General features: G+C 40.2%; 1 protein-coding gene across 50 annotated transcripts in view; it reads right to left on the reverse strand.

Moving 5' to 3' along the window:
* ARHGAP28 (Rho GTPase activating protein 28) overlaps window positions 1-24,472 on the reverse strand; it is a 187,492-nt gene that overhangs the window by 53,319 nt on the left and 109,701 nt on the right. For 28 of the 50 annotated variants that reach the window (XR_014807626.1, XR_014807625.1, XR_014807648.1 and 25 more), the window contains 2 exons: window positions 16,313-16,515; window positions 8,359-8,576 (listed from right to left, as the gene is read on the reverse strand). Coding sequence is in view for 28 of the 50 variants with exons in the window: in XM_084964191.1 (XP_084820317.1) it covers window positions 8,359-8,576; window positions 16,313-16,515 (421 nt within the window). In the remaining 22 variants the exon portion in view is untranslated. Of the gene's footprint in view, window positions 1-1,915; window positions 2,009-8,358; window positions 8,577-16,312; window positions 16,516-19,108; window positions 19,194-24,472 lie in introns of all 50 variants that reach the window. The other 22 variants (XR_014807624.1, XR_014807623.1, XR_014807633.1 and 19 more) reach the window with 3 other exon arrangements.

Here is a 24,472-nt window from a genome sequence, read left to right on the forward strand (position 1 = left end):
GTGTGATCTAGGACAAGGCTCACTCTTAGGTTCTGCTCTGACATCTGATAGGAGCTGGAGGCCGAGTGGCCTAAGTCAAAGTGCCCCCCGGCCCCCCCCCCCCCCCCGCCGCCGCCGTCCCCCACTGCCTCAGGTAAGGTCCCCAGCTAGACAATGCCCCTTATGTAGGGGACTAATCACAGTTCCTGCTTATCCCTGAGCAGTGGGTTTCAGTTCCCTGTCCACTCGTTTAGTCCGGTGCTCACTCCTGGTCCCCTCATTCAAACCAGCTGATCCCCTCCTCCCATAGGAACCAGGGGGCACCCCGCTTTCTCAGTACTACAGAGCCTACCTCCCGCACGCCTGGTTGTTCACTGTGTTCCCAAGTGTACCCCATGTGTGGGTCTGTGTGGTTGTGGAGTCCTCCTCCCCTAGGCTGTGCGAATAAGTGATGAATGAATGGTTGCTGTCCCATCTGTCCAGTGTCTGGGGTCATGGGCTGAGCCATCCCTATAGCCCGAGGGTGAGGAGGAGGCTATCAAAACAGTGTGGAGAGGCAGGTGGGACAAAAAGCTCGTAGAAACTCCTTTATTTGAAAGCAAGTCATGTCTACTCTGACTTGCCCCTCCTCTGGCAGAGAGGAGAGGTGGTGGCTGCAGTGAAGGGGTATGGGGCGGGCAGAGAAGGACCAAGTGCCCTGGCTGGAAGGAAGGTGGAGAAGAACCCCCTGCACCGAGGGAACAATCTAAAACCTGGGGGGACATGCTACCAATGCAATAGAAAACATAAAGACCTCTGACTAGTTGGAATTCACACTCTGATGAGAAATACAGTAAAATTAGAAAAAAACCCAGCATGGCTCACAGCCCCAGGGGGCCACCCTCCACCTCCAGACCTTGGCCTACCTTGCTCTTCAAGCAACAGAAAAGCATCCAGAACACACTGGCCACATGCAAAGCCCTGAACAGAATTTTGGAAGGGGTAAGGGTGAGCCTGTATAAGCTGACAGTTGTAAGATGCAGATGGAGGGCCCCAGAGAAAATAGATGCAGGATGAAAGTAAACTGTATCGAATCTAACCATAATCACCATCGTCATCGTCAGATGAAGAATGGTACAGGGGTTACTCATAGGACAACAAAGGACCCCTCTTCCTCTGCTAGGAAAAGGGAAATAAGAGCTAAAGAGAAAGAGACCCAAAGAAGCACGAGAGAGGAAGGCCTCTCATTGCAAATGTTCTCCCGCCACAAGTTCAAGTGGAGGCAGAAGCCAGTACACCTTGTCCTTCTCAGAGTGCACCACTTCAACAAGAGGACCCGGGCCCCCTGGCAAGAGGTACAGATCACACCATGAGATCCATCTCTTTCACTGAAATGGTTTCACTAGCAATTCTGAACTCAGATCGGCACCCTTTGACATTGTGTATTAAACTGGACAAAGTGGACTTGGATGAAATGTGTTTACCTCCTGTGGGAGAGAATATATTTTTCCACTTACTGTTACACATTGAAGATGCTACAACTGCTCCCACAATATATTTACATTTAGAAAATAACTGAAATGTCAAAATACTTCTTATGGTGAGAATTAAATTTATACCGAACAATACATAGAGGTCACCTAAATTTTTCCATTATGTCCTCGGCGAAGAGAACAATGGTTTAGCTGACAACCTCCCCCATGTACTGACTCCTGGCTCTGGCTGTGCCTATCGCTGCAGCTGTGCTTGTTTTTGTTATTGTAGGTAGAAGTAAGCCACGTAGTTATTTGTGGATTTAAGTACTTATTTATTCATTCCTGGGTCTGAGCCTTTTTCCTTCATTGTTACCAAGTAAGTAGGCTTTTTTTTTTTTTTTTTCCTCCAAATTTTCCTGGCTGCCTTGAAACCATTCCTTCGTCTAACCTCCTTGCTCTCGCTTCCCCTTGCTTGATCTTACCAGTTGACCATTTCTGCAGGGAATTGCTGATATCCCTTCTTCATCCAGGGTCCCATCCAAAAGAGGAGTTGAGATACAACAAAAATCATCTGGCTATTGAGAAAAATGAAAGTGCATTTTTATTCAGGCATGTTCTCCCAGGAGGAGCTGTGCATTCAATCACGTGTTACACATACAGTATGTGTGTTTACACAGCTTCGGTGAGACATCCGTAGATATGATGGCCTGTGCACTCGTCACTGTGCCTGGTCACTTAGCAGCCACCACCAAAGGCTCGCTACACACCGGGCAGGACGACAGACACGAGTCTCTGTGGAAGATGGTGTCAACTGCCTGCCCCAAACCCAGTCGCCGGTCTTCCTTAGAAGGATCCTGAGTGTTGGTTTTTTTTGTTGTTGTTGTTTTTTTTAGGAACTTTTGTGTACAATGAAAAAATATCCATTTCCTAGACTATCATGGACCTAAGAAGAATTGTATAACATTTCTGGGCAATGAAAGGTAACTGGAATTCTCCCGAGTAAGATTTCTGGGAAACCAAAGTCGGAGATACAGAGTCAGCTGGTACATGGTCCAGGACTTGCCAGGAACATGGACATGGTGACAGGAGTGGCCTGGACACCTTGCTAAGCAAAAGAATGAAGGCCACTTATGAAAGATAAATTAGATAGAAGGAGGCTAGATCTATGCTAAAGCAAAAGAACACCTACCTTCAGTTTCCTCTGTGAGAGGGAAAAAAACAAATCCACATCTGTAAAACTCATGATTTCTTAGGTTTTCCGTGCCATGCAGTCAAATGTATAAAAAGGTGATATAATTATGTTTTTAAAAATGACTGTGTGACTATATTTAAACAGTTAATTATGAGTTAGTTCCACCTTGAACTGTTAATCAATTATGAAACTGAAAATACATTAGATTGACTATTTTTTGCTCAATTAAATGTATTAGTGAAGGGAATAACTGACTTACATCCTCTGGATATTAGGAAAACCTGTTTGGGAACTCGACTTCTGCCCATGATAAAATGGACAATAGACCTTGGGTTACATACATCCAGAGGCTGATTTAATATTTGTGATTTGGTGTATAATAGCTCCACTAAAACAAGGGTTAAATAATTTATTCCTTTATGATTAGAACTTCCCTGAAATTATATTTGTTGGACATTTAATTAAATCATGAAATTTTATTTGAGCCCAAAAGAATACTCATGTTTTATTTTGCTTGTATGTATTTTCTGTTTCCAATAAACATTATGTATTACTTTTAAAATCAGGGGGAAAAAAACACCCACATTTTGGGGAGGGAGCAAATACTATTGAAGAAGCAGCATAAGAAAAAACTGGATCAAGATAGGGCAGTGCACATCCTAACCCTGTGTATCACTCAAAGTGTCAAAGAGATACTTCTTTCAAAGAGTAGATCTAGAAACCACTAGGCATTTCGATCAGCAGAGCAGAAATTGCTGGATGTTCCTGGAAGATAAAAAGCCTGGAAGATATCAAGGGATGTTTTCATAAGGGTAGAGGGAAATCTCTCAGCCTGAAGAAAAGGTGTAAGAGAAAAGTGTGTGGAAGGTAAATGCCTAACCAGAAAAAGCACACATCCATAATGAAAATATGAAGAGCAGGAAGGCATCGCCCAATTCAGGGGACAACCAACAGCTGTGCAGAAGGACAGCAGGCAGCAGCTAAATGGAATGCCCTTTGGAAACAGAGTGACCACCCGTCGTGGGAGTGGCAGTGGTTGTCCTAATATGGGTGTGGTGGTTCTGGACAGAAAGAATGTTGAATTGCAATGTATTGGGGCCTTCTGAGAGGACACAGATAGGAATATAAAAAGGAAAGCTAGGTTTGCCAGAAAAAAAAAAAAGCAAATTAGGATTCTGCAGGACTCTTGTTATTTTGTCATTATGCCATATATGTATACATACACACACACACACACACACACACACACCTTAAAGTGAAGTGTGACGGTTGACACTGACACACTTCACCACTCACATAGGCCCAGACCCCTGTTTTTTGGGGGAGAGTTTTGGGGAGAAAACAGATCTATATAACTGCATAGCAAATACACAAGTATTACTTCTACTAATCAATCCATCAATCTATCTAGTTCTCCATTAACGAATATGAACCAACACAATACCTAAGGATCAAAATCAATTGAACAACAGCAATGTAATAATGCCAAAAATTAAACAGATGACCCTAAAGGCAAGAGATAATACAAAGAAAAGAAGAGAACCTTGGAATTTAAGGTGTAATTTAGTACCTTCAGAATGCTGAGAGGCTACTGCCGCCAAGAAACCAGAACAAATCACAAAATAAAGGGAAATATGGAGGAAAGGAGAGTCTTCAGTAAATTCACAAGATGACTGTTAAATTTTTAAAAATTAATGAAAAGCAGAAGTATTAATACAACAAAGGCCAAATTAATGATTTAAAGATAAAGTTGAAGGGATAGGGAGTTCCCACTGTGGCACAGTGGAAACGAATCCAACTGAGAATTATGAGGTTGCGGGTTTGACCCCTGGCCTCACTCTGTGGGTGAGGATCTGGTGTTGCCGTGAGCTGTGGTGTAGGTCACAGACATGGCTCGGATCCTGCATTGCTGTGGCTGTGGTGTGGGTCAGCAGCTGTAGCTCCAATTTGACCCCTAGCCTGGGAACATCCATATGCCCCAAGCACGGCCCTAAAAAAAAAAAATTAAATTAAATACAGTTGATGGGATAGACAGAAACACAGAACAAAAGTACAAACAAAGGTTAGAAAATAGAACAGAACATTTAAGAGATACTGAGATTCAATCCAGGCAATGCAACAATCATCTAACATCATCATCTAAGATCCAGAAGGAGATAGGAGAAGGGAACAAATACTTGTTTTAAATGTTGGGAGAACATATGTGGAGCCCAAAGGATGAAAAAGCTCACTTAGTAGTAACCAGGCTGGATTTTTTTAAAAGGTAAAACTGCTAAGATTTCAAGGTTTCAACAATAAAAATAAAATTCAAAAAGCTTCCACATTTCTATGTAAAGAAATGAGATTGCTATTGTGCCTCCCCATAGTAACGGTGTGCAAGAGAAGATAAGGGACAAATATCCTCAAAATTCCAAAGAAAAATGGTTTTGAGCCTGGCATTCTATGTGCAAAAATAAAGAAAAGAACTAGTATAATCTACCTATCTATCCTCTAAATTACTTATATCTTCATTTGGTAAGTATAATGGTTCGGATTCACATGCCTAAAATTAATGCAAAATTACCTTCTGCACTTGTAATGTTAAAACTTCATTAAGAAAGTGAAATGGAAACTGTAAGTAATTGTTCTATTAATGTAGGCGAATAATGAGAAAGAAAGAATGAAAGAATAGAAGGGGGTGGGGGATGATGGGGGTTGGGTAGGGAGGAAGTGGAGAAACCCCCACTCAAAGACACACCAGGACAGACACACACTTGGAGCAAGAGAAGGCGGGAGGGAGGAATTAGTGTTCATGCTGTCAAATTCAAGTAGGAAACGTAAAAGTTCAGGCATATTCCTAAGAACTTCCACGTCCATTTACTTGCAGATGCTGAATGTTTTGGGAAAAAGAAAAAAAATCTGTGGAGATGTTTATTAGGCCTTACATATTGTAAATATACCATATTTTTAAAAGGTTCGCTTTGTGTGGCTTTTCACATTTTTTTTTTTTTTTTTTTGTCTTTTTGTCTTTTTGTCTTTTTTTGTTGTTGTTGTTGCTATTTCTTGGGCCGCTCCCGCGGCATATGGAGGTTCCCAGGCTAGGAGTTGGATCGGAGCTGTAGCCACTGGCCTACACCAGAGCCACAGCAACGCGGGATCCGAGCCGCGTCTGCAACCTACACCACAGCTCACGGCAACGCCGGATCGTTAACCCACTGAGCAAGGGCAGGGACCGAACCCGTAACCTCATAGTTCCTAGTCGGATTCGTTAACCACTGCGCCACGACGGGAACTCCGCTTTTCACATTTTTGACAAAGAGCAACCTGAACTTGGAAGCAGCATAATGCAATGCCAGGTTTGCCCTGACTTCCCAACGCCCCACTTCTCAGGACAGCACAGGACTCAACTCTCTGGATACATGGTGCTCCTTTCACCTGCAACCACCCCCCTGCCTTATTCCTCAGTCTCCCTAGAACTGGGGTTCCAGCAGCACAACTGGGAGGGGAGGAGAGGAAGGTGCACAGCAGGAAGAGCTGGGGGCCAGCCCCTGGCCCACCTTGAACTCGGACCTCTCTCTGCCTTGGCTGGAGTTAGACAACCAACGCTTTATTGCACTTGCCACTTGCATGTTACGGAAAAGTAAAAGATTCTTCATTTTTTTTTATACTTAAGCCCTGATGAGTAAGTGCCCACATGAAGTTTTCCTTTGGGATCTAAGTGAAAGAAGAGGGAGAAGCACTTTTTTGTTGTTGTTGTTTGGGTGTGTGTGTGTGTGTGTGTGTGTGTGTGTGTGTGTGTGACTAAAGAGCAAAGTTTAAGGAAAACTTGAGAGGCTAGTTATGCATTTTCTTGAATAACTGGAGGATTCAGGAGAAGCTATAAACCCTTCTGTATTTTGAGGTTTGCTAGGGAAAAAGAAAAATCTTAGTCTGAAGTAATGAGAAACAGAAATGGGAAAGCATGCATATAGACCAAGTTCTCAGGACTCTCTCAAGATAACAGGAAAATGACCCAGGGAATTTAAACCAGAAGGGTAAATCTTTTCTTTGACAGGCATCTTGTCTGGGACTCAGGTGGCTGGAGCCCTGGCCTTAAGTTGTGGGCCTCACCTTTCCTCAGGTGCAGTTCTAGACAATCTCACCTTCCAGGAGGACACTGGTTTCAGGAGGGTGAAAATTCAAACAGCACAGAACTCAAAATACTCTTACCTCATGTACACCATTATATACAACAGAAGAACCTAGAACTGTGTTGTTCAATACATTGGCTATAAGCCACATGGGACATTTTAGATTCCACTCAATTAAGATTAAATACAAGTAAAATCTCAGTTCCTTAGTAGCCACATTTCAAGTGCTAATGCCACATGCGGCTGGGGACAGAAACAGATCATTCTACAGAAAGTAGAAAGTTCTAAAGGACAGGGCTATTCCAGGACATTGTTAACACAAATGCAAAGGTTAACTCTGTACATGTGAGCTGCCCATATGATTACTGTACCTAAGAGCTGACTTAGAGATGACCTAACGTAACTCAAACTGCAGACTGTCTTCAGTCACGCTTGCTACTCAACATCCTTGAAGTTTTGATTTATGTCATTATTGATATTACAATGAAACATGAGAAATCGAAATCAGAGTGATTAACTAACTTGCCTCAGGCAACCTGATCTGAGAGTGCAGCAGAATATCAAGTTCCCCTCTTCCTAGATATTAACTACCCCAAAGTTCCAACAATCCTATCTACACAGACCCTGACAGAAGAATTGCACCAGAGTTCCTGTTGTGGCTCAGCAATAACGAATCCAACTAGTATCCAGGAGGATGAAGATTCGATCCCTGGCCTTGCTCAGTTAAAGGATCTGGCATTGCTGTGAACTGTAGTGTAGGTCACAGACAGCGGCTCAGATCCTGTGTTGTTATTGTGGTGGCTGTGGTGTAGGCCAGCAGCTTCAGCTCGGATGCAACCCCTAGCCTGGGAACTTCACATGCTGAGGACGTGGCCCTAAAACGCCAAAAAAAAAAAGAAAAGAAAAAGAACTGCCAATAAGTATCTCATGCATCAGTGATGTGATTATTTCAATGTAACACTGCAATGCTGCAATCAGTGGGTGAATGAAGGAACTATAAGGCAGAGTTAGCACTAACTCAAACACAGAAACAGGAGGACATGACTCAGCAGCGCCAGAAGTAAAATTGCGGCCAGGGAACTGCCAGGGGATAAGCTGGAATTTTAGCCGGCCATTTCTCAGAAAACATGTGATGCTTTCCTTATGGTTTTTTGAATCCTTCTCTGGCCCACTTAATTAATGTCGTATTTTTTGCTTTTTACCACTTGAATTTCTTTGAACATAAAGGCTACCCTGGCCACGCTCCCATCCCCACCCCCAATTAAAACAAATACCCAGACTTGCTCATAACTCTCAGGCCCACTGCTCTGGGACTCCTGTGCCCGTCCACAGGGTTTCCATTCAGTGCTTAGATTTAGGTAAAGGCTCCATGTATCCCATCCACCAAGAGTTGCTCCCGTACCAAAGAAGTTATCCTCCATCTTCAAAAGGAGGGAATGCATTCTGTGTGGAGGGAGGCTGCTCTACGGGGAATAAGCGATAATCACTAATGTTTCAAATTTATAAAATTGTTTTAGTTTCCTCTTAAAGCTAGAACATAGCCAACATTTCCTGGTACATTTTTCCACGTTCGCCTCCCCTGCCCCAACCAGAACAAACGTTCAGAGCCATGTCTGTTACTCACAGGGGATTCACTGACTCCAAAGATGTCTCTGACATCCCTGGCAGACTGCTTGTTCTTTTTTCTCAGGGTTTGCGTGTAAGTATTATATCTCTTCTTCACTGCAGCTGCTTGGGTCCGAGTCAAAGTGGAGAGCAAGGCTTTGCCATCCTCTTCCTCATCACCTGAGATCAGGGTGGATAAACCTACATCTTGCAACCACTCTGCTTCAAGTTCTCCTTCTGTAAAATGAAATAACCAAGAGAAGGTTAGCATGGTCTTGGGCTGGATGACGTGTGTAAATTTGGACACATCACTAAGAAATATCAATAAACAATAAAGGAAGGCCATCCTGGACTTTGAGGACATTATGCCAAATGAAATAAGTCAGATGGAGAAAGACACACACCATACACCATGTGATCTCATTATATGTGCAATTTAGAAGAAAAACAGAAAGTCTGAGCTCATGAATTCAGAAAAAAGATTGATTTTTACCACAGACAGCAGGTAAGGGGCTGGGCGAAATGGGTAAAGAGTTTAAAAGATACACACTTCCAGTTATAAAATAAATGTCATGGAGATGTAACATACATCTTGGGACTATAGTTAATCTTGGTGACCTATAGTTAATAATATGCTACTGTTTAGAGTAACAGTAACTTTAAAAAATGTGTAACTATGAGTGACAATGGATGTTAACTACATTTTAGATAACGTTTCACAATGTATTCAAATATCTAGTCATTATGTTGTACATCTAAAACTAACAATGTTGTATGTCAATTAAACCTCAAAAAATTAAAAAGACCAACCTTTTTTTTTTTCTCCAGAGTAATTGTGGGAAAAGACCTCTAAGAATGAATGAAAGGTCTGTATTGTGTTTTAAATAATTCAAAATTAAAGTATCTTCTAGTAGAGTAAAATTATTTGGCAGAATTGGTAAGGTAATTTTTCCTACTGAAGAGTCACACATAAGCCATATCTGAACAGCCCATTTCAAAACAATGAGAAAACATGAATATTTAAACTAAAACCATAACAGAAAATGAGTAGTTTAATGGCACGCCAGAGAATTTTTTAATCACACAAATGCAGGTTTAAATCCCAACCACAGTTTTAACTGGATAAATAATGTTGGAAAGTCTTACATATCCGTAGGTCTTGAGTTCTCTTGGCAAATCGAAGTAATAATAACCAAAATATTAGGTGCATTATTTAGTCAAGGAATTTATAACAGACGGCAAAATCTGGAAGATAGTATATATTCAATAGGTTTGAGTTCTCTTGCTTTTCCCCTTATTCTGAACATTAGATAATCTTTCTTTTTTTCAGAAAGCAGTTAAAAGCCTTAAAATTAACAGTGATGAAGGAGTTCTCATTGTGGCATAGAGGAAATCAATCTGACTAGTACCCATGAGGATATAGGTTCAATCCCTGGCCTTGCTCAGTGGGTTAAGGATCCGGCATTGCCATGAGCTGTGGTGTAGGTCGAAGACATGGCTCAAATCCTGCATTGCTGTGGCTGTGATGTAGGCCAGCAGCTGCAGCTGCGATTCGACCTCTAGCCTGGGAATTTTCCAAATGTTGTAAGTGCGGCCCTGAAAAGCAAAAAAAAAAAAAACAAAAAAACAAAAAAAACACGTCATGATGATGACAAATTGCTATTGAAAATCAGATGTGCAAAAACAATAAAAAGTTTGGGCAGTAACAACATCCCATGACAGAAAATCCACTATATTACCTTCTGGGAACTCTACTAAACAAGCATTACCTGAATAAGGTTTATTTAAAGAGCAGATTAGACTGATTTGTAAATAACTTGTCAAATCATCACTCCAGAGATGCTTGACTCTGCATTATTCTATCACTGGTTGGTGGACAAAAGCCTTCTGAAGTCTATATATACAGTTCCAATTCCTTTTGCTACCTTGTTTTTATTGCTCATTTGCTTTATAAGTTGTCCGTTTAAAAGAAAATGCAAAGGTAAACTTGGCTTTGATTGCCCGAATCTAAAATAATAAACCTTTTAGAATGTATATATGTTTCTGTGACTGGGTCACCTTGCTGTACAGTAGAAAATTGACAGAACACTGTAAACCAGCTATGATAGTAAAAATAAAAAAATAAAATAAAATAATAAACCTTTTAAATTATGACTTGGAAGTCTTCCTTTACTTAAGCATTAGATAAGATTTCCACTTTTTAAAGACACAATTTATAAGTGTAATTTAATCCTGAAATTTTAAAAACCGGATTTTCCCCCCATTTACTCCCTCCCTCTGTAAGCAATAACTAAAGAGTGGGAAGGAGTACTTTGTAAGGTCAGCTAACATCCACTAAGGTGCAAATGGTCTCAGTCCTTGGACTCAGACTGCAGAATACCTAGAACGTATATTTTCTGTAGGAAAGAAACGCCTTACAGAGAGATGAGTGTTACTCCTGTTTGCTGAACTGTGGACAAGGTAAGCCTGTGTTCATTACCCCAGCTGCCAAATGTGTAACCTCACAGGAAACACCTCTGTGACTTCCAGCTCCATATGTCCAATTGCCTCCTCAATATCTACTTGGCTCTACTAGTCATATAGCAACCTCGACGTGTTCAAACCTGCACACACTCATCCCTAAATGCATGAACTCCACCATCCATCTAATTTGGCAAAAGCACGGAACCCAGGAGACATTACTGACAGCTCCTTCTCTTCTATACATCAATACATCACTAACTCCCTAGATACTACCTTCTAATTATGTCTCAGAAGTGCTCATCTTTCTCTGTCTCCTCTGCTTGTGACCCTGGTCCAAGCTACCATCATCTCTCACCCAAATGGCTACAACAGCTTCCCAACAGTTCTTTCCATTCTTGGTTCCCTTTCCAATCCTTTTTCCATATTGTAACTAAATTCCTCCTTTCACAATGCAGACATGAGCCGATTACCCCTTTCTAAAATAGCGCCAAAATTTTCCCTTGCTCGTAGGATTAAGACTAAAACACTTATCGGAGTTCCCGTCGTGGCGCAGTGGTTAACGAATCCGACTAGGAACCATGAGGTTGCCGGTTCGGTCCCTGTCCTTGCTCAGTGGGTTAAGGATCCGGCGTTGCCGTGAGCTGTGGTGTAGGTTGCAGACGTGGCTCGGATCCCGCATTGCTGTGGCTCTGGTGTAGGCCGGTGGCTACAGCTCCGATTCAACCCCTAGCCTGGGAACCTCCATATGCCGCGGGAGCGGCCCAAGAAATAGCAACAACAACAACAACAACAACAACAAAAAGACAAAAGACAAAAAAAAAAAGAAAAAAAGACTAAAACACTTATCATGGCCCACAGGGTATGTAGTTGCGCACCTTTCTGGCCATACCTTGTACCATGCTCTCTTCACCCTCACTTCTTTAGCCTCACTGGTCTACTTCTGGTTCCTCGAAAGCACTATGCTTTAGTTTGTAATAAGGCCTTTGGATATGCCAATCCTTGACCCCCACTTATTATTGGCCATTTAGGGCTGCAGATCTCAACATATACATTCATTCCTTTTTTTCCCCTGAACACTCTGGATAAGGTCAAGTCCTACTGATGTCTGTCCCGACACTTCTGTATTTCTTTCTCCTTCAAATAATATTCCCCCCTAAAAATATCTAGTTATATTATTTCAAAAATTACTTTCTCTTCCACTAGATTATAAACACCATGAGAGAAAAAAAATTGTGCCTTTATTAATAACTCTAACACCAAAATCTTGCATAGTACTTGCAGAATATATGCACATATTGGTTTAATTCCTTAATTAATTAACTTTCAGTTAAAATATATACTTAAGGAATTATTCTAAGTCAGAAAATGATGAATATAAGGCATCATCTTTAAAAAATAAATGTAGCTATTATATATGCCATTCTGAACTAGATTCTTTTTTTTATAAAAGATACTATGGGGAAAACTTGCAGAATTTAAATGCATTATTTGGACCAGATAATAATAATATATCCAAAATAAGTTCTTCTTCTTTATTTATTTATTTTTTTTTTGGTCTTTTTAGGGCCATACCTGTGGCATATGGAGGTTCCCAGGCTAGGGGTTGAATCAGAGCTACAGCTGCTGACCTACACCACAGCCACAGCAATGCCAGATTCAAGCCACGTCTATGACCTACACCACAGCTCCCAGCAATGCTGGATCCTTAACCCACTGTGTGAGGCCAGGGATCGAACCTGTGTCCTCATGGATGCCAGTCAGATTCGTTTCTGCTGAGCCACAATGGGAACTTCCAAAATAAGTTCTTGATTTTAATATATATACCATTACTATTTAGAGAATGGCTCACTCTCTCTATATGGATCCATATATATGCTTATGTATATCTATATCTATATATATGTATATCTTTATATTTATATAAAAGAGAGACCTCCCCAAAAAGGGGGAAAATTAGACAAATCTGCAATTATCAAAGTTGAAGATTTTTATGTCTTCTATCAGTAATTGATAGAATAGACAAAAAGTGTACATTTATATGTATTCACACTATGTATATTTATATATGCATATTAAATACTTAAAGACCTAAAGTTCTTGGGAGTGTTAGGACATTAGGTTGGCAAGTTACTCTCAAAAGGTCAAATGGGTCCAGAAAAAAAGGTTGTTTGCACTATACTTGATATTCTTCTGTAAGTGTGCAATTATTTCACAATGAAAATATATGAGATTTATATATACAATGCTGTACTGATGGTAGTATAACACATGCAGATGCTATGCATATAACAATAATATAAAGTGTTGGACAGGAAAGGAAGGAATTGTACTGCTGTAAAATTCTTGCATTTTGTATGACAAAGTTTAACATTTACTCCAAGTATACTGCGATAAATTAGAGATAAATATTATAATACCTGAACTGTCACTAAAAATCAAAGCAGTACAGCTGAAATGATACAAAGAAATTACAAAAAATATGAAAAATAGAGAGTAAAAAAAATGATATACCACACACAGAGTGACCTTAAGAAACCCAGAGTAACTATATCAGTATTAGACAAAGTAGACTTCAAGACAAGGACTATTACTAGAAATATTGAAAAATGTCATTTATAATGATAAAATGGGCTGGTTCAACAAGGAGGGATGACAATCATAAATGTATATGTATCTAATCACAGTTTCAAAATATAAGGAGCAAAAACTGAAAGAATCAAAGGGAAAAGTAGAAAAATACACAGAATTAGAGATTTTTAATAACCTTCATCAGTAATTGATAGAAAAAAATCAGACAAACATTAAGAAGACCACACTAACTTTGATCAAATGTACCAACCACCTTGATCTAATGGGTGTTTTTAGAGCACCATACCACTCAATGAAGATAGAGCATGTCCTTTTTAAGTGTACATGGAACTTTGATCAAGACAGACCATATGATAGGCCTTAAAATAGGTTTAAATAAATTTCAATGATTGAAACTTACAAACTATATTACTTAATCATAATACAATTAATTTAGAAACCAATAATGATGGGATGTCTAGAAAATTCCCCACTATTTAGAATTTTAAATATAAACAAGACAATGAGAAAACATTTAAAACTGAATACTAATGAAAATAAAACAGTGAAATTTGTGGAACGGAGGGAAAGCAGGGCTTCAAGGAACTAGTTCATAATCAAAATGATAAAAAAAAATAAAACTAATGGTCTAGGATTCTACCTTAAGATAGAAAAAACAAGCAAATTAGATACAAAAGTCATACATGCAGGAAACACAGAAATCAAAATGCAAGTAAAACATGTGAAAAAGTTCAACATCCATTTACAATATTTCCACAAAACTAGGACTAGAAGGCCATTGATAAAAAGCATCTATAAAAAATTTACAGTTACAATCATTTTTAACGATACCCATCTCACCCTTTCCTGGCAAAACTAGGAACATAGCAAGGATGTGAACTGTCACCACTTACTTTTACACAGCTTATACTGGAGGCCTTACCAGTACACTAGAGCAAGACAAAGATAAAAATAAAAATAAAAACAGGAAAGTCAGAAAGGAAAAAGTAAAACTGTCCATATTCATAAAAGATTTCTTTGTTTGTGTAGAAAATCCTAAGAAATCTAGTAGTAGACAACTTCTGGTAAGTGAATTTTAAAAAGGTAACGGAATATAAGGTAAAGTTATAAAAATCAATTGTACTTCTATGTGCCAGTTGCAAACAACTGCAACGCAAGAGAGTTCAAGGAATGAGAAAGATACCCAGTCAAAAGACCTCGCTAAGAAAATGAATAGGCAAGCCAAAGACAGTGAGAAAATATTTGCAAAATGTATATCTGACAAAAGACATATCCAGAATGTATGAAAAATTCATACAGGTCAATAATAATTTTTAAAAATAGTCAAAAGATTTCACAAAGCAAGATATACCCAATAAGAAAAGGAATTCTCTATTAATACACCAGATGAATCTCAAAAATATGTTCCGTGAAAGAAGTCAAACTGTAATCTATGCTGCGAAAACATCACAACTGTGGTTGTCTCTGGCCAGGGACAGCAAGTCATGATGAGACTGGGAAAACCATGAGGAAATTTTCTGAGTTGTTATCGGATAACTGAAATGTTATCTACCTTGATTAGTGCGAGGTTACAAAATTAGCATTTGTCAAAACTCATTGAATTGCACAGTTAAGATCTGGGCATATGCTTCAAGGGAAAAAAAAAATCAGTAAAATAAATTTCGAACTCTAGTTAGTAGGTATGCTTTTGTCGAAGTTTATGTTGGCAAACCTGAAAATATTGTCTATATACTCCAGGCTTGAGCAAATGAAAAAATATACTGAGGAAAATAAGAACTAGGTTTCTCATTATTGGAGAAGGGAGTTACAAATACAGAAAAAGGGATGCCAACAAGGAACTCTGTGGTGTTGGATTGGAATTGGAGGTTATCATCACAAACTCGTGATTTGAATGCAGATAGCTGGCTAGATAGCAAGAAAAACAAAGTGGAGAATAAGAGGTACTTTCCATTATGTGTCTTTCTGGATCCGAAAAGGCAAGATATAAGGATGTAAGTAAAAGGAATAAAAACACCCTTCACTGACAGAGGATGGTTCCCTTGAATGGATTCTTATAAAATCTGTGGTAGGACTTTTTGTTTCTAATGCTAAGTGAAAAATCCTAATTGTGATAGATCTAAAAGATAGATAGTTTTTCAGAAACCTAAGAAAGATAGACTTGTAGCCAAAGGAAGGAAGAATGAAAAAGTTTTTAAACTTTCAGTTTATCTTGATAGATGTCCTGAGGTTCATCATTGGCTAAAGAAAACATTCTTAGGTAGATACCTACTAACCCCCCTTCAGACTTTCTTATGTATTTACTTGTTGGTAGGTAGCACCCGGAGGAGACAACCTATGCATTTAATCCCAAATGAGTCATTTTGCTCTTTTTGAAATTAAGGACAATTATACTTTGGGGGGGGTCTTCGAACTTCTGTTTAATTTCACTGGAAACTAGTCATTGACATACTTGATTATAGCTTTTATTTTGTGAAGGATAAGATTATCCATTCTCTAAATATGTAATATCTACTAGTAAATGCTTCAAAGTCAAATATTTTTTTCTTCAGAATTATGCTGGCAATTTTTTTTTGCTGTCTCTCCCTCTCTTTTGTGCACAAATGTAAAAGCCATTACAGTCAGAATACTCAATCTGCCAGGTGACTGTGAACTGAATCAACAGGTCCAGTGTCCCTAAGTGGTGATGGATGAGGAGTCATTTTGGACTGTGCTGACAGCCCTCCTTCAGGTCACGTCACCTTGGATGGGAGCCACCCGGAGCCAGGCCAGCAGACAGAAGTCAGTGGGAGCAGGCAGCTAGATGCCAAATTCTACTGAGTCATTTCTTAAACCACCAGTGGAATGATTTCTCCCTTTCCAATGGAAGAAGACAGAGCATACGTGGAAAGACGGCACAAAGGAAAGCAAATCTAGCACCTTACCATCCAGGGGCTTGACCTCGGCCGGCGTCTGCTCGTCCTGACCTCCCATGCTATTCTCTTTGATGCTTTCAGTTTCCCGCCAGAAATCCTCCAGGGAGGTGCTGTCTACAGAGGCCTGCGAATTGGAGCGGCTGAACGCAGGGGGTTGTAGGGATTCATTGGAGAGCATCCTGTTAATTCTTCGGCAGCGAGGGATGGACTTTCTGAGGAAAGAATTGTATCTGTGAGTGACAATCACTATCTCATGTTAGCAATCACGTGATTAAATTCAAGTGTGAAATCAATGGAGAGATGGAGTAAGTGTGACAGAAAGGGTTTGAGGGAATAACTGCCAGTCAGTGACGGCCCCATCCTTTTCATTCTCTGTAATTCATGATGACTCTGTGGCCATGTGGGATTACCACAGAAAAATAGTTTTTTAAAAATAATTTTCACACCCTCATAAAGTAGGAAGTTAATATTGGCAAAAAAAAAAAGGAACAAAGAATTGGCGAGGCTGTGGAAAACCTGGAACTTTCTTCATTGCTGGTGCAAATGTGAAATGGTACAGCCTCTGTGGAAAACAGCATGGAAGTCCCTCAAAAAAAGTGAACAGAGAACTACCGTACAATCTAGTAATTCCACTTCAGTCCGACTTCTGAGTAAACACCCAAAAGAAGTGAAGCAAGGTCTTGAAGAGATAATATGTAACATTTGTGTTCATAACACTATGACTCACAAGAGCCACAAGGTAGCAGAAACTTAAATGTCCATCCACTAACAGACAGATGGATAACCAAAGTGTAGCAAATACATACAATAAAATATGATTTAGCCTTAAAAAGAAAGGAAAACTTGACACATGCTACAACGTGGGTGAACCTTGAGGACATCACTCTAGGTGAAACAGAAAAATAAATGCTGTATGATCCACTTATATGAGGTACCTAAAGTTATCAAATTCATAGAGACAGAAAGTAGAATGCTGGTTTTTAAGGGTCTGTGGGGAAGAGGACATGGAGAGCTACCGTTTAATGGGTACAGAGTTTCATATTTACAAGATGAAAGAGTTCTGGAGGTGAATGGTGACAATGGTTACACAATGGTGTGAATGCACTTAACACTACTAGAATGCAGATTAAAGTTGTTGATACGGTAAATTTTATCTGTGTATTTTACCAGAATTTAAAAATAAATATAAATTTTAAAAACTTTTTTTGTCTTTTTAGGGCCACACGCGTGGCACATGGAGGTTCCCAGGCTAGGGGTCGAATCAGAGCTACAGCTGTGGGCCTACACCACAGCCGAAACAACTGAGGATCTGAGCCGCATCTGTGATCTACACCACAGCTCACAGCAACGCCGGATCCTTAACCCACTGAGCGAGGTCAGGGATCGAACCAGCATCCTCATGGATAGTAGTCCAGTTCGTTAACCAGAGTCACAAAAACTCCTATTTTTAAAATTTAAGGGTAAGCTTTTTTAAGTTAATGAGCTACTGAGAGGAAATAAACCATGACATTAAATGGGAAAACTCTATATTTGTTTTTGTTTTTGTTTTTGTTTTTGTCTTTTGTTGTTGTTGTTGTTGCTATTTCTTGGGCTGCTCCCGCGGCATATGGAGGTTCCCAGGCCAGGGGTTGAATCGGAGCTGTACCCACCAGCCTACGCCAGAGCCACAGCAACGCGGGATCCGAGCCGCGTCTGCAACCTACACCACAGCTCACAGCAACGCCGGATCATTAACCCACTGAGCAAGGACAGGGACCGAACCGGCAACCTCATGGTTCCTAGTCGGATTCGTTAACCACTGCGCCACAACGGGAACTCCAGGAAACTCTATATTTGGATGGGGAGGTGGGACACTGGCCCAGACCAGAGACCTTCACTCAATCTGGGAGAAATGGATTGCCACTAAGGGAAGGGTCCAACTGCTGAGGGAGGTGGTGTCGGCTCAAGTTATCACCAAACAGCACAACTGCCTGAGGACAACAGCTGAACAAGGCAGGGTGCAGCTCCAAGGGTACCTTCCTCTGGGGTTGCTTCAAGGGCTAAATGAATCAGCACATGTAAAGCATTTAGGACATAAAGATATCCAACGGATGCTAGTTTTAAAAAAAAAGGCACAGGAGTTCCCACTGTGGCGCAGAAACGAATCTGACTAGGAACCATGAGGTTTCAGGTTTGATCCCTGGCCTTGCTCAATGGGTTAAGGATCCAATGTTGCCGTGAGCTGTGGTGTAGTTCACAGATGCGGCTCGGATCCTGCGTTGCTCTGGCTCTGGCGTAGGCTGGCAGCTGCAGCTCTGATTAGACCCCTAGCCTGGGAACCTCCATATGCTGCGGGTGTGGCCCTAAGAAAAGCAAAAAAAAAAAAAGGCACAGTGGGGGTGATAGATGCCAAAATGTTGGACTTCTGAGAGATTCTGGAGATTTAGATAAAAATAAAATATTTTTATGTGAGGCGGTGGATGTGTTCACTACCCTTATTACACATGTATTTAGCAATCTACATATGTATCAAATCATCAGGTCATACACCTTAAATTTACCCAATGTCATACATCAATTACATCTCAATAAAGCTGCAAAAGTTAAAAACTGTTTGACTTCCATGATACATGATTGACAAATACTACACTTCTTAGAAACAGACTGTTTGATTAACTGGAACACTTCAGTCCCCAGCCAGGAAGAATAACTGAATCACTTGACATAGCACAAGCTTCTGTCCATAGTCTTCCATGACTTTTTGCTTTTTAATTTCCCATTTGGAATGCGTATGTAACTCCAGTCAGAGAACTCCTCCACGCTCACCTTCTTCTCCTTGGATCCACTGGAATTAAACAAAAACCCCTTAATCCATGTGTGGTCAGAGCTGTTCCACCCAAAAGAGGGACTCCTGATGGAAAGAGTAATGGCACAGTCATGTCCAATGGTGGCATTCTTACTCGCTTCGGACAATTACATTTTGATATTCAGAGCAGCCAGTGACTGCTACCAAATTCAGCCAGGTCCTACGGCATAGGTAAAGTGCACTGATGTGCGTGAAAATACAAAAAAAAAAAAAAAAAAAAGAGGAAAATAACAAAAATTCTATGTGCTCATATTGTCTACATCTCTAGGAATCCTAAATTTCTCTATCACTTTTAGTAGAAATTTGTAGAGTTTGATCATTGCTCCTGAGACTGGACCAGACTGTGTAAGTTCTAGCTCTGCAGTGAGATAACCAATTTAGTTTTAAAACCCCCTAAAAGCATTTTGGGAAAGTATGAAATATCTACTTTTATTTTTTATACTTTTCTGTGTGACAAAAATAATTTTAGGCAGCTGTGTTTGAAAACTGGGTGATAAAGAGTTCTTCCCTGAATTCTTTATAGTTTGACAAGACATATGAAATCAACACAGGTTATCAAGACAGTCACTGCTCCTTTTTCTTTTTTTTTTTTTTTTTTGTCTTTTTGTTGTTGTTGCTATTTCTTGGGCCGCTTCCGCGGCATGTGGAGGTTCCCAGGCTAGGGGTCCAATCGGAGCTGTAGCCACCGGCCTACACCAGAGCCACAGCAACGCAGTATCCGAGCCATGTCTGCAACCTACACCACAGCTCACGGCAACGCCGGATCCTTAACCCACTGAGCAAGGACAGGGACCGAACCGGCAACCTCATGGTTCCTAGTCGGATTCGTTAACCACTGTGCCACGACGGGAACTCCTGCTCCTTATATTATTTTTAGGCTTTTAAGCCTTTTCTCTTTTGCAACAAGCCCAATACTGAAAACCAAAAAAAAACCTCATAGAATTCTAGAATATCAACATCGACTTCTGGGAATAAGGGAAGGACGGGATTAAGATGGCAGAAAAGAAGGACTGGAGCTCAACTTCTCTCCTAAAAACAACAAAATTCACAACTAAAGACTGACCACACTTCACCAAAATGGACCAGAAACCTTAAAAAAGATACCCTACTCCAGAAGAAAAAGAGGAGGCCACATCAAGAGGTAGGAGGGGTGATTTCACAATATAAACAACCCCATACCTCATGGGTGGGAAGTTCCACAGACTGGAAACTAACTGAGAGACTCACCTACAGGAGTGAGAGTTCTGAGCCCCACATCAAACCCTCACGTGTGGGGATCTGGCACAGGGAGAAGGACCCCCGGAGCATCTGGCATTGAAGGCCAGTGGGGCTTGTGGGCAAGAGCTCCACGGGACTGGGGGAAACGGAGACCTCATTCTTAAAAGGCGCACACAGACTTTCACGTGCACTGAGTCCCAGGGCAAAGCAAAGTCTCCAAGGGAATCTGGGTCAAGCCTGACCGCAGTTCTTGGAGGACATCCTGGGAAAACAGGGGTGAATGTGAGGGAAGGACATTGAAAGCAAAGCTCTTGGGAATATTCAGCAGCAGTGCCTTTCTCTGGAGGTGGCCATTTTGGGAAAATCTGGCCCCACCCGTCAGCCAGCCTCTGAGAAGCCCCAGGGCAAACAACAACCCAGGTGGGATCACAGCCCCACCCCTCAGTAAACAGGCTCCCTAAAGACCCCTGAGGCACACAGTTGCCTCTAATCCCATCCAGTGGCTAAGCCCCACCCACCAGAGGGATTAGAATCGGCTCCTCCTACCAGGGAGCAGGCATCAGCCCCTCCCATCAGGAAGCCTACACCAAGCCCCCATACTGACTTCAGCCACAGGGGGGCAGACATCAGAAGTAAGAGAGACTACAACTCTATTATCTGTAAGAAGGTCACCACACCAAAAACCTATAAAAATGAAAAGACAGAGAACTATAACTCAGATGAGGGAGAAAGAAAAAACCCCAGAAAAACAGCTAAGCCATGAGGAGATTCTCAGCCCCCAGGAAAAAGACTTTAGACTGTTGATGCTGAAGAAGATGTAAGGCATTGGAAATAAACTGGAGGCAAAGATGGATAACTTACAGGAAACACTGACCAAAGAGATACAAGATATAAAACTTAAACAAGAAGAGATGCAAAATACAATAACTCAACATCGACTTCTGTAAAAGTGTAACCAGTTACCACTGCTCACAGCCCACTGCCCTCCATGTGCCATATTCAGAAAAATCATACAAATGTCTTAAACTCTAGTTCTAGCTTTTTTAATGTTTACTCTTAAGAAAGAATATGATTGACTTGTAAACAATTCAGTCTTAACAGAAAACATGGAGTAAGTTTTTAGAAATTACAAGATAGTATATTACAAGCATAAAAGTTTAAATATACAATTTTTAAAGCAGCAACTGAAGGTCTTCTCCCATCTGCATCACATCATATCGTTCTATGAGCTGTTTTGCTTTTCCCCACTCAAAAACAGGTCAGAGCTACCTTTTCCATGCCAATATAGAGACATCATCTCAATAGCTGCACAGAGCAATTTATCTTAGAGAGTAAGCAAAAATGCAGATGTAACGAAGCACTGAAAATGTTTTAAGATGTGAGAACTTTGGGAAATAATAAGTGAATCTTAGAAGATGAGGAGCATATATTTTTAGGGCTAATAAGAATTATCTTAGTCATGGCTGAGTTCCTCACTCATGCAAAGGTCATGTTGGTGGAACCTGGGAGAAGAGAACATCATCAACTTCGGCTGGGACAAGGGGATCCGATGTGAAACACAGGTCATGACCATCTGCGCAACACACTGGTTTCTGCTGAGAGAATCCACCCAAAGAATTCTTTAATTGCAGTGGTCAACTATTTTTTTTGGCAATCAGGTCAGACAACATTTTTGAGAAAAGCACATTTGGAAGAGTTCTCACTTTTTTCATTAGGGGTCCAAATATTTCCCCCTTCATCCCAGGGCGGAGCTGGGACCATGACCTTCCAGTCTTGAAGTATTACATAACCATGATGCTCCAATCCTGGGACAAGCCTCACAGCTTCATACCTCACCATATTAGGATAAGTAGAGCTTAAGCCACATCAACTGTTTGTATCTTCTTCCCAAAACAATACTAGGAAAACATTACACGAAAAACAGAATGCAGCAGTTACAGAGCATTATACAGCAACTTTTGTTGAGAAAACACCATTAGGTTTAAAATTAGATTTTAAGTGGATGGTAATTACCATTAATTCAAAGTAGTATTAATAATAAAAGATTTTATTATTCTACTTTCCGCTCTATTATATTTTTAGAAATTCTTTGCATGATACTTTAAGAATTACCAGAGATCTATAACTTATATAACTGTGTGCCTCGAAGTAGTATTTTATAGCTTCAGAATAATGCACTTATAAGTGTTTAATTCTCCCTTCACTTCTTATTATATTACCATTATTGCCTTATGTTGCTTTTTCACATGTTTACCCACCACAATAGTTATCATATTTGTTTTTTAAAAAGTCAATAACTTTTAAAAAAAATTACATTTGTCGTTTCTGGTGTTCTTCATCCTTCCTGTATGTCCACATACCCATAACAGATCATTTCCAATCAGTTTTGAAAACTTCCTTTGGTATCCTCCCCTTTTTCTTTAGCATTTCTTGTGCTATGGATATGCTGGGAACAAATTTCCTCATATTTCTTTCTGAACATGCCTTTAATTTATGATGAACGTGTTTACTGGGCATAGGATTCTAGGCCAGCAGTTTTTATTGTTTTTCTATTTTTTTTTTTTTTTTTTTTGGTCGTTTCTGCTGCCTGTAGACGTTCTGGGCCAAGGATTGACCCCATGCCACAGCAGTGACCCAGACCACAGCAGTGACAATGCTGAATCCTTAACCCACTGCGCCATAAGGGAACTCCTATAATCTTTAAAAGATATGCCATTGTCTTTTGTATTCTTGATTCTGATGAAATCAGAATATAATTCTTACTGACATTTTTCTAAATATAATATTTTTCCTCTCTAACTGCTTTTAATAGATTTTTCCCTTTATCTTTTGTTTTTAGAAGTTTAATTATGAAACCCTAGATTGTGGTTTTATTTGTATTTATTCTGCTTAAGGTTTACTGAGCTTCTTGAATCTGTGGGTGAATGTATTGCATAAACTTTGGGACAATCTTATCCATTTTCTCTTCAAGTATTTCTTCTATTCAACACTTTCCCTTCTTCTTCTAGAATTCCAATAATGCAACTATTTGATATTGTCCCAAATGTTCTTCACAATATGTATGCTTTGCTTCCCCCCAACTCTCATCCCTTTGTGCTTCAGTTTAGAGAATTTCCCCTACCCTGTCTTCAGGTTCACTTTTCCTTTCTTGTATGTGTCTAATCCTTAAAAAGTTCCTCTAATGAACACTTTAATTCTTTTTGGTGTATGGCAGACATTGTTTTTAAAAGAACTTTAGAAAACTGGAGTAAACAGTAATTTCCCCAAGAATGGCAAGCCTTTTCCTCTGTCTTGTAGTCTTGTAGTTGAAGTGATATACAGATGATTTCAATCCAATCAGAAGCTGAGGTGAGTGTGCACTGAGTTGCAACTTTAATTAGTTTTAGGTTACCTCTGCTTCCAAATGTTTTGAGTGGGAGATCTGCCTTGTGTGTATTACAGGTCTTTCCCTCAATAGGGTTTTGGAATGAACACCATGGGACTACAGGAAATGCTCTTTCCTTTGAGCCTAGCCCCCAGCCTCCTGTGTTGCTGGACTCACAGTAAAATTCCCAAAGGGAAGAGTTGTCAGATGTGGAAAACTAGCTTTGCATTTGGGGCTTCGACAGATTCCAATCTTTTGCACCAGTGCAGGCAAACACTAACTGCTCCATGGCTGTCTCCTCTCCCCTCTGTCAAGGCAGGTGTGATCCTCTGCCCAGAAGTGCACAGACTCAGGGAGAGATATACACTCAGGGAAGGAAGTCACTGCTGGGCTCAGCTCACTTCAGAAGAGCTCTTCTCTCTCTGGAACTTAGTTACTTAAGGCTTCTTTGTGTACAGAACTCTCCATTATAGTTTTTAAAAAATGATTTTTACGTTTGTCGTCTCTTCTCCAGTTGCAACAGTGAGAAGGTTAATTAGCCACAACCTAGTCTATGTTCTAACTGGAAGTATAACTCCCACAGAACACCATAAACACATCAAATTTTTTAAAAAACATTACGTTTACCAATGAAACACCTGCTCTGTCTAAGCAAATGTTCAATTGTTCTGAGTATATTCCACAGAATATTATAAAAGGACATACCTCTTGCTAGGAAATACTTATTTTATGGCCTTTATTA

Source organism: Sus scrofa, chromosome 6 (assembly GCF_054392235.1).
Source record: "Sus scrofa isolate SSC_HxYL_T2T_F1_AM1 chromosome 6, Sscrofa_HxYL_maternal_Yorkshire_Landrace_v2.0, whole genome shotgun sequence".
NCBI classification, from domain to species: domain Eukaryota; kingdom Metazoa; phylum Chordata; class Mammalia; order Artiodactyla; family Suidae; genus Sus; species Sus scrofa.